An 11,186-nucleotide genomic window follows, 5' to 3' on the forward strand; every position below is an offset into this window, starting at 1 on the left:
TATGCGGCTGCTTCTCATTAGTTATCTATTTTACATTTGGTAGTGTATATATGTCCATGCCTCTCTCACTTTGTCCCAGATTACCCTTCCCCCTCCCCATGTCCTCAAGTCCATTCTCTACATTTGCATCTTTATTCCTGTCCTGCCCCTAGGTTCATCAGAACCATTTTTTTTTTTAGATTCCATTCATACGTGTTAGCATACAGTATTTGTTTTTCTCTTTCTGACTTACTTCACTCTGTATGACAGACTCTAGGTCCATCCACTTCACTACAGATAACTCAATTTCATTTCTTTTTATGGCTGAGTAATATTGCATTGTATATATGTGCCACGTCTTCTTTATCCATTCATCTGTTGATGGGCACTTAGGTTGCTTCCATGTCCTGGCTATTGTAAATAGAGCTGCAATGAACATTGTGGTACATGACTCTTTTTGAATTATGGTTTTCTCAGGGTATATGCCCAGTAGTGGGATTGCTGGATCATATGGTAGTTCTATTTTTAATTTTTTAAGGAACCTCCATACTGTTCTCCATGGTGGCTGTATCAATTTACATTCCCACCAACAATGCAAGCGGGTTCCCTTTTCTCCACACCCTCTCCAGCATTTATTGTTTGTAGATTTTTTGATGATGGCCATTCTGATTGGTGTGAGGTAATACCTCATTGTAGTTTTGATTTGCGTTTCTCTAATAATTAGTGATGTTGAGCATGCTTTCATATGTTTGTTGGCAATCTGTATATCTTCTTTGGAGAAATGTCTATGTAGGTCTTCTGCCCATTTTTGGATTGGGTTGTTTACCTTCTGATATTGAGCTGCATGAGCTGCTTGTATATTGTGGAGATTAATCCTTTGTCACTTGCTTTGTTTGCAAATATTTTCTCCCATTCTGAGGGTTGTCTTTTCATTTTGTTTATGGTTTCCTTTGCTGTGCAAAAGCTTTTAAGTTTCATTAGGTCCCATTTGTTTATTTTTGTTTTTATTTCCATTTCTCTAGGAGGTGGGTCACAAAGGATCTTGCTGTGATTTATGTCAAAGACTGTTCTGCCTATGTTTCCTCTAAGAGTTTTATAGTGTCTAGCCTTACATTTAGGTCTTTAATCCATTTCGAGTTTATTTTTGTGTATGGTGTTAGGAATTGTTCTAATTTCATTCTTTTACATGTAGTTGTCCAGTTTTCCCAGCACCACTTATTGAAGAAACTGTCTTTTCTCCATTTTATATCCTTGTCTCCTTTATCAAAGATAAGGTGACCATATGTGTGTGGGTTTATCTCTGGACTTTCTATCCTGTTCCATTGATCTATATTTCTGTTTTTGTGCCAGTACCATACTGTCTTGATTACTGTAGCTTTGTAGTATAGTCTGAAGTCAGGGAGCCTGATTCCTCCAGCTCTGTTTTTCTTTCTCAAAATTGCTTTGGCTATTCAGGGTCTTTTGTGTTTCCATACAGATTGTGAAATTTTTTGTTCTAGTTCTGTGAAAAATGCCATTGGTAGTTTGATAGGGATTGCATTGAGTCTGTAGATTGCTTTGGGTAGTATAGTCATTTTCACAATGTTGATTCTTCCAATCCAAGAACATGGTATATCTCTCCATCTGTTCGTATCATCTTTAATTTCTTTCATCAATGTCTTATAGTTTTCTGCATACAGGTCTTTTGCCTCCTTAGGTAGGTTTATTCCTAGGTATTTTATTCTTTTTGTTGCAATGGTAAATGGGAGTGTTTCCTTAATTTCTCTTTCAGATTTTTCATCATTAGTGCATAGGAATGCAAGAGATTTCTGTGCATTAATTTTGTATCCTGCTACTTTACCAAATTCACTGATTAGCTCTAGTAGTTTTCTGGTAGCATCTTTAGGATTCTCTATGTATAGTATCATGTCATCTGCAAACAGCAACAGTTTTACTTCTTCTTTTCCGATTTGGATTCCTTTTATTTCTTTTTCTTCTCTGATTGCTGTGGCTAAAACTTCCAAAACTATGTTGAATAATAGTGGTGAGAATGGGCAACCTTGTCTTTTTCCTGATCTTAGAGGAATTGGTTTCAGTTTTTCACCATTGAGAATGATGTTGGCTGTGGGTTTATCATATATGGCCTTGATTATGTTGAGATAGGTTCCCTATATGCCTCCTTTCTGGAGAGTTTTTATGATAAATGTTTGTTGAATTTTGTCAAAAGCTTTTTCTGCATCTACTGAGATCATCATATGGTTTTTCTCCTTCAGTTGGTTAATATGGTGTATCACATTGATTGATTCGCATATATTAAAGAATCCTTGCATTCCTGGGATAAAGCCCACTTGATCATGGTGTATGATCCTTTTAATGTGCTGTTGGATTCTGTTTGCTAGTATTTTGTTGAGGATTTTTGCATCTATGTTCATCAGTGATATTGGCCTATAGTTTTCTTTTTTGTGACATCTTTGTCTGGTTTCGGTATCAGGGTGATGGTGGCCTTGTAGAATGAGTTTGGGAGTGTTCCTCCCTCTGCTATATTTTGGAAGAGTTTGAGAGGATGGGTGTTAGCCCTGCTCTAAATGTTTGATAGAATTCACCTGTGAAGCCATCTGGTCTTGGGCTTTTGTTTGTTGGAAGATTTTTAATCACAGTTTCAATTTCAGTGCTTGTGATTGGTCTGTTCATATTTTCTATTTCTTCCTGTTCAGTCTTGAAAGGTTGTGCTTTTCTAAGAATTTGTCCATTTCTTCCAAGTTTTCCATTTTATTGGCACATAGTTGCTTACAGTAATCTCTTCAGATCCTTTGTATTTCTGCAGTGGCAGGTGTTACTTCTCCTTTTTCATTTCTAATTCTGTTGATTTGAGTCTTTTCCCTTTTTTTCTTGATGAGTGTGGCTAATGGTTTATCAATTTTGTTTATCTTCTCAAAGAACCAGCTTTTAGTTTTATTGATCTTTGCTATTGTTTCCTTCATTTCTTTTTCATTTATTTCTGATCTGATCTTTATGATTTCTTTCTTTCTGCTAACTGTGGGGTTTTTGTTGTTGTTCTTCTTCTTTCTCTAATTGCTTTAGGTGTAAGGTTAGGTTATTTATTTGAGATTTTTCTTGCTTCTTGAGGTAGGATTGTATTCCTAAAACTTCCCTCTTAGAAGTGCTTTTGCTGCATCCCATAGGTTTTGGGTCATTGTGTTTTCAACATCATTTGTTTCTAGGTATTTTTTGATTTCCTCTTTGATTTCTTCAGTGATCTCTTGGTTATTTAGTAGTGTATTGTTTAGCCTCTATGTATTTGTATTTTTTACATTTTTTTGTCCTGTAATTGATATCTAGTCTCATAGTGTTGTGGTCGGAAAAGATACTTGATACGATTTCAATTTCTTAAATTTACCAAGGCTTCATTTGTGACCCAAGATATAGTCTATCCTGGAGAATGTTCCACGAGCACTTGAGAAGAAAGTGTATTCTGTTGTTTTTGGATGGAATGTCCCTATAAATATCAATTAAGTCCATCTTGTCTAATGTGTCATTTAAAGCTTATATTTCCTCACTTACTTTCATTTTGGATGATCTGTCCATTTGTAAAAATGGGGTGTTAAAGTCCCCTACTATTATTGTGTTACTGTCGATTTCCCCTTTTATGCTGTTAGCATTTGCCTTATGTATTGAGGTGCTCCTATGTTGGATGCATAAATATTTACAATTGTTATATCTCCTTCTTGGATTGATCCCTTGATCATTATTTAGTGTCCTTCTTTGTCTCCTGTAATAGTCTTTATTTTAAAGTCTATTTTGTCTGATATAGAATTGCTACTCCAACTTTCTTTTGATTTCCATTTTCATGGAATATCTTTTTCCATCCCCTCACTTTCAGTCTCTATGTGTCTCTAGGTCTGAAGTGGGTCTCTTGTAGACAGCCTATGTATGGGTCTTGTTTTTGTATCCATTCAGCCAATCTATGTATTTTGGTTGGATCATTTAATCCATTTACATTTAAGGTAGTTATCGATACGTATGTTCCTGTTACTATTTTCTTAATTGTTTTGGGTTTGTTTTTGTAGGTCTTTTCCTTCTCTTGTATTTCCTGCCTAGAGAAGTTCCTTTAAGCATTTGCTATAAAGTTGGTTTGGTGGTGTTGAATTCTCTTAACTTTTGCTTGTCTGTAAAGGTTTTAATTTCTCTGTCAAATCTGAATGAGATCCTTGCTGGTTAGAGTAATCTTGGTTGTAGGTTTTTCCCTTTCATCATTTTAAATATGTCCTGTCACTCCCTTCTGGCTTGCAGAATTTCTGCTGAAAGATCAGCTGTTAACCTTATGGGGGTTCCCTTGTATATTATTTGTTGCTTTTCCCTTGCTGCTTTTAATATTTTTTGTTTGTATTTAATTTTGATAGTTTGACTAATATGTGTCTTGGCATGTTTATCCTTGGATTTATCCTGTATAGGACTCTCTGTGCTTCCTGGACTTGATTGACTATTTCCTTTCCCACGTTAGGGAAGTTTTCAACTATAATCTCTTCAAGTATTTTCTCAGACCCTTGCTTTTTCTCTTTTTCTTCTGGGACCCTTATAATTCGAATGTTGGTACATTTAATGTTGTCTCAGAGGTCTCTGAGACTGTCCTCAAGTCTTTTCATTCTTTTTTCTTTATTCTGCTCTGAAGTAGTTATTTCCACTATTTTGTCTTCCAGGTCACTTATCCGTTCTTCTGCCTCAGTTATTCTGCTATTGATTCCTTCTAGAGTATTTTTAATTTCATTTATTGTATTGTTCATCGTTGTTTGTTTGTTCTTTAGTTCTTCTATGTCCCTGTTAAGCATTTCTTGTATTTTCTCCATTCTATTTCCAAGATTCTGGATCATCTTTACTATCATTACTCTGAATTCTTTCTCAGGTAGACTGCCTATTTCCTCTTCATTTGTTTGGTCTGGTGGGTTTTTACCTTGCTCCTTCATCTGCTGTGTATTTCTTTGTCTTCTCATTTTGTTTAACTTACTGTGTTTGGGGTCTCCTTTTCACAGGCTGCAGATTCGTAGTTCCCATTGTTTTTGGTGTCTGACCCCAGTGGGTGAGGTTGGTTCAGTGGCTTGTGTAGGCTTCCTGGTAGAGGGGACTGGTGCCTGTGTTCTGGTGGGTGGGGCTGGATCTTGTCTTTCTGGTGGACAGTGCCACATCTGGTGATGTGTTTTGGGGTGTCTGTGAACTTAGTATGATTTTAGGCAGCCTCTTTGCTAATGGGTGGGGTTGTGTTCCTGTCTTGCTAGTTGTTTGGCATAGGCCATCCAGCACTGGAGCTTGCTGGCCATTGGGTGGAGCTGGGTGTTAGCATTAAGACAGAGATCTCTGAGAGAGCTCTCACCGACTGATATTATGTGGGGCCGGGAGGTCTCTGGTGGTCCAGTGTCCTGAACTCAGCTCTCCCACCTCAGAGGCTCAGGCCTGACACCCAGCTGGAGCACCAAGACCCTATCAGCCACATGGCCAGGTATGCGGGGATTTTCTTGCCTTTTGGGAAGTCTGAGGTCTTCTGCCAATGTTCAGTAGCTGTTCTGTAGGAGCTGTTCCACATGTAGATGTATTTTTGATGTATTTGTGGGTAGGAAGGTGATCTCTATATCTTACTCCTCCGTCATCTTGAAGGTCCCCCTGCAATAGGAGACTCCACTGAAGATGCCAACCTCCGCAAGAGCTAGAGGTGCAGAGGCATTTTTTTCAGAGGGTTTGCAGCTTGCTTTTTTTTTCTTTTCCTTTGTGCTTTGTCTAGTTTCACTTGTTCACGAGGTGCTTCATGCAGAGGCCTCACACCCAGCACTTCAGATCAGAGTGCCTAGTAAGAAATGGCTGCGCTGACACCTCCAAAAGCCAAATTTTTAAAAACCTCCCTTCCCCAGCTCAGTGTGAAGGAAGGTCTTCTCCAGGCACATGTCACCAAGAAGGCAGGGCTCCCTTTCCACCTTGCTCCCCATCCAGGGATATGGTTTCACCTAGGGAGGGGCTGGCCACCAGCACTTCTCATCTCCAGCCTGCAGTTCTGTCTTCCAGAAGCACTATTCCAGGCAGGCTTGGACAAGAGAACCTGTCTTCTTTCCTCAACTCAACTCCCATGCACAGAGAGGAAACTCTAGTCCAGGGGCAGTAGGTGGAGAATCTAGAACGAAGGTTTTTATCTGATCCTGAAGTCTCTAAATATCAAACAAATGTGTAAAGAGCAGACAAAAAATTTTAAAAATAAAATAAAAGTATTTACAAAGGAGGATGCTTCATACGGATATTCAGGAAAAGAAAACTTCCCCCCATACAATATTGATTCCCATGCAAGAAGAACAATGTCCATGCTCTCCTACTTGGCTTTCAACATTCTAATAGTCTTTCCTTAAAATCACAATCTTGTGTTGCAGGATAATACTCAAAATGGAAATACTTTGTTCTTATCAACCTGTAAAGAATGAGAGACCCTTTTTTACCTTACAGCATAATCTAAGAAGTTAAAAGCTCCTTGCTGCTACTTTTATCTCATACCAAAAACTCCCTTTCAGGAAGGTCTGGTATTACCATCCTGGTTTATAAGTAGAGAAACTGAAGCACAGGCATTACTATCTCATAAGTAATGGTAACTGTCCAGTCCTCCTTACAAACAAAATCACACTTCAACATTTATTCTATGCTGCTCAAAGAGGTACAGACAGGCCAGCTCTTCACTGGATCTAGGTTCACCTACACAACTCCTGTGTAGTTTTTATGAAAAGGCATATAAAATTCTAACCTGGGTATCTTCACAGACATGGCAGGTGTCATGTAGGTGGTTTTGTTCTCAGAAGCAAAAGCAATATATTTTCTGGTGATCATGAATTTATATTCATTTCTATCTCAGAAAGAGTACAGGAGTTACTTAAAATTATATGGTCAAAGGGACATGGTCCAAAGAACAAAGTATACAAGAGATAATAAGTAATGACCTGTGATATATTACAGAAGAGGTAAAAGAACAGCTTATGCTACACAACAACACGCAAACCCAGACACCCAAGGGAAGAGTTCGAGCCAGAAGTGAATGGTTAGGGAAGCATGATGGGGTGTAAAGAGAATGTCATTTAGAGTCAGATCTGGGTTTAAAGCTGCCTCTTACCCAAGGTCTAAGCCTCAGGTTCATTTGTTTATAAAATGGAAATAACCATAATCACATCATAAAACTGTCATTGAATAGTAAATAAGATATAACATGCAAGAATACTTAGTGCAGTGCCTGTACACAGAAGACAACGAACATCAGCTACCTTCTCCTTCCCCTCCCCTGCATGTTTCTAAATGATTTTTTTTTATTTTACTGACTTAAATGGGAATTCTTACACTGGTTAAAAAAAAACAGTTCCTACACATTACATAGTCATCGGCACATATGTATCTGTTGCAGCACCATAATTTGCAAAGAAAAAGGAAGTAGTAATTTTAAGAGAAAAGTACCAGCTCACTTGCACTGCCTTCTAAAACCTTCAGCTTTACAATCTACCGAGACTATTTGCTCTAGGGGAGCAGAATCTGAAATAAAGGAAAAATTCTCATGAGAAAAATGGTTCCCAAAAAAAGAAAGAGAAGATAATGAGGGGAAATCGAGGGGTATATAAAGGAGTTTATTTTACTTAACAAAGTAAAAGTCGAGCAAAATGAATAATCTGCCTCCAGAAATGGTTATTTAAAGGTTTTCTGTAAAGGGCTCTGGTTCCTAAAAAGACAGGAGTCATTGCATATGCCCACCCACTCCTCATTTATTTTTAAACCCCAGCTTATATGTTCCTTAGCAACAGAAAGAGCAGATGAGACCCCCACACACACACGCACACGCACACCATCTCCCCCAGCCCCCTTCTTCTCTCCTGTCAAGTGTCATTCCGCAAATACCCATGTTCTTCTAAAGATTTTTTTGACCACCTGCAGATCTCTTCTTCCCCACCTCAAATGATCCCCCTTACACAGCAGCCACACTTCACACCCTAACTCAACCCCTTCACTTAGATTCCATTCTGTGAGGTCTTCCTGACCCCTCTCCATCAACTTCCACCAGAAGCCATCCTCAGATGCCCCCCAGAAGTGAGGGGATGTGGTCCTCACTGAGAAGCCAATGCCCAGCTCCAGCCAAAGCTGCTCTTTTCTTTCAGACCATTCATTAACCCACCAGCGAAATGGCCAGGCCCAGCTACATCTGAGTCCAACATAAATGGCTGCCCTGGTGAATGGGTAGGCCATTCACCATGATTCTAAAAAAGTCATCATCATCATCAAAATGGAGACACTCTCCAGGTTACCCAGGACAAACACGTGCCAGATGAAATACCTACCTTCTGCTGTCTTTCCTCTGACTTTGGGACTGCCTGGCCTTGTTTGGCTGGGCATGGCTTATGAGTTCAAAGATCAATTGTTCAGCCTTTGGAAAAAAGGAGCAAAGCAGCAATCCTCAGATATTAGTGTGCTTATGCATTGCCTGAGGAGCCTGTTAAAAATTCCTACCCACAGAGGGTTTGATTTTGTAAGTGTGGGGTGGTGGGCATTTTTAACCAGCCACCTGAGGTGATGCTGTTGCAGGAGCCTTCCTGAATTGGGGGCTGTAAAGCTTTATTTAAAAGGAAATGATGTTCACAAAGTGGGATCCACCTCTGTGGATTGTAAGGCAGATGCGGTGTTATCCTTTTGCTAGAAAAACACCGTGTCTGGGTCGATGTCTATGTTTGCGTGTGCACACCCTTACACATGCATGTGTGAGCATGCAACCCAGAAAGCCATGGCCTCACAGAGTACTCATTTCCAAGAGAGAGGCTCAGGGAATGACCCCTGCCAAGAAGCGAGCTGAAATGATTTCCCTTGCAAACTCTGGCTTTGTAGCCCTACCCAGTGAGGTGTCACGATGATGAATACCAACGACACAGGAACAATTCTGGGCCCAGGAGCCCAGACCCACAATGTGCTCTGCATTATCAACTGTCCCTTCCAACTCGCAGTTCCGAAATTAGGCTGAATGTAGCCCCTGGGCCCCTAAGGGCCAGACAGGCCATCATAGCTAAGAAGTAGAACTGCCTGTGTCCTAGCATACCTCCCTAGAGCTACCTCACTCTCCACCACGTGTCTATTTTTAGAAACCAAAAATATAAAAAGAAAGATCCATTTCATCCTGATCTACATGAGTAACTAAAAGAGCAAGTCAGGTAGGAAACTCCCTCAATGCACAGTGAACAAAATGCACATGGGGGATGAGGGAGTAACACCCTCCCCAGGAAGGCCGTTTCGGAGTCGTCAGGAGCCAACACTGAGACACAGAGCACATGCCCTAGTGACCGGGGCCTCCAGTCCAGGCAATGCCAATGGGGATCCCGGTGATTCACACACATGCTCCCAGAAATACAACACACACCCTCACAAACCCACACACCTCTGTCATCTGCTTTTGCTTACATAACACCACATGGTGTGACAGGCTTAAAACTTTATAAGCACTTCTGGAAAGGACTGCTAACTTAAAATGAGGAGGGTCACAAGGATGCTTTTACTGACCCCTTTTCAAGAAATACTCCAAGGCCAAGGAAGTGCACATCTTTGTAATTCTATGCTTACCACCTCAACTTTTAAAATTAACAAGCAGTAAGGGTCTCCAAAACTCTCCAAATCTACCAATATCTTTATTCTTGCCTTAAGGTGGGGGGCAGGGGGGAGGAGAGAACCTACTGGATCCTCATTTCTCATTCGTGAATCCTGACACAATTTGGGGTAGTCTTTTGGAGTCATTCGGTGGCCATTTACCCCACACTGTCCTTGTCTTGTAAGTACACCCATCCTAGGGGCAAGCACGGCCCCATTCTCTCCCCCACCCCTTGCTTGCCAGCAGGCTTCCCAAGTAGTCCTTCTGGGCACACCCAGGAGAGAGGGAGAGACCACGTGTACGTGTGACCCTCCGGAACCAGTTGCGTATCTACAGACACAGATTCACAACGACTCTTCCTTAATGGGATATTTCAATGCAGGTCCAACTTCCATAAGGATTTCTCTTCAGGATAGAACGCTGTTCTTTTCTGCCTGTCCGTGATCTCAAGTATCAAGTTAGTGCCAAAGGTTCACCCAGTAAAATCGGCAAGGTAGGGGGAGTGGTTGAAGATGACCCCGGCGTAGGGACAACTTTGAGGACTTCTCTCAAGAAAACCTGGCATATGTGTGTGTGCACCCCGCTCACACACACACACACACACACACACACACGCGCGCGCGCGCGCGCGCGCATTTTTACTGTTGTTGTTCTGACCTCAGGGACCCAGTCTTCTCTCCAGTTCCGGGGGGGAAACCTGGCGCACGTAGCTTCCCTCCAGCCCAGAAGGATGGGAATGAGAAGTGAACACATAGCCCAGAAGGGGGAGGGAGAAGGAAAGAGAGAGAGGGAGGGAGGCAGAGAGAGAGAGAGAGAGAGGGCGCCAGGTGCCCCCAAGTCCGAGGAAGCGCCTTTCGGGGGCGCAGAGCGGGTCTCGCGCCCCGCGGCGGCACCTGCCTCCCGCTGCCGGACTCGCGTTCCTACCTGTAAGAGACCTGCTTCCGGAAAGTTAAGTTCCGCAGCTTCTCCTCCAGCGCCTCGTCCTTCTCTTTCGGGCCGGCGGCCCCGGGCTCTTCCAGGGCAGCGGCCCCAGCCGCCGCCGCTGCCCCCGCGCCCCTCGGGTCCGCACCGCCCTCGGCGCCCAGGCAGCAGCTCCCGGCGCCGCTTCCGCTGCTGCTGCTGCCGCCCGTTGCCCCCTTCTCCTCTGCCGCCGAGGAGCTGGGGTTCATGGCGACCGCTCCGGCGGCCGCGGAGGGAGCCGAGGCGGCGCCGCTGCAGAAGTCGGACAGACGAACAGCGCTGACGGCGGCCGCCACCGCCGGAGAGCGAACAGGTCTGCGCGCCGCTGGCAGGGGCGGCAAATGGCAGCCCCTTCCCGCAGCATCCATCCGCGGCGGCCCCGCACCGGGGCATTGTGGGAAACTCCGTGCCTCCACTCCCCCTCCCCGACCAATCAGAGGCCACCTCCCTCCGCCTGCCCCTCCCTTCCCGCTGCAAACCCGCGCCCTCCCGCCCCCCTGGCCTTTTCCTAAATCGGGGGCACCGGCCAGGGCCGAACCTGAACTCTGCCCTGAGGCGTCGGGTCGCCGGAGAGGTCGACAGAGGGCAGGCGATGAGGAGGCGTCGGGCTGGGGGCGCGGACACTGGCAGCAAGAGA

At 43.1% G+C, this 11,186-nt stretch overlaps 1 protein-coding gene across 2 annotated transcripts in view; it reads right to left on the reverse strand.

The window, feature by feature from the left end:
- DGKI (diacylglycerol kinase iota) overlaps positions 1-10,917 on the reverse strand; it is a gene marked incomplete at both ends in the record, with an annotated part of 451,691 nt that extends 440,774 nt beyond the window's left edge. For both annotated transcript variants that reach the window (XM_079711562.1, XM_079711561.1), the window contains one exon: positions 10,514-10,917. In XM_079711562.1, the coding sequence (XP_079567688.1) occupies positions 10,514-10,917 (404 nt within the window). The remainder of the gene's footprint in view (positions 1-10,513) is intronic.
- Positions 10,918-11,186: the final 269 nt, after the last annotated feature.

Source organism: Hyperoodon ampullatus (assembly GCF_949752795.1).
Source record: "Hyperoodon ampullatus genome assembly, chromosome: 9".
Classification (NCBI taxonomy): Eukaryota; Metazoa; Chordata; class Mammalia; order Artiodactyla; family Ziphiidae; genus Hyperoodon; species Hyperoodon ampullatus.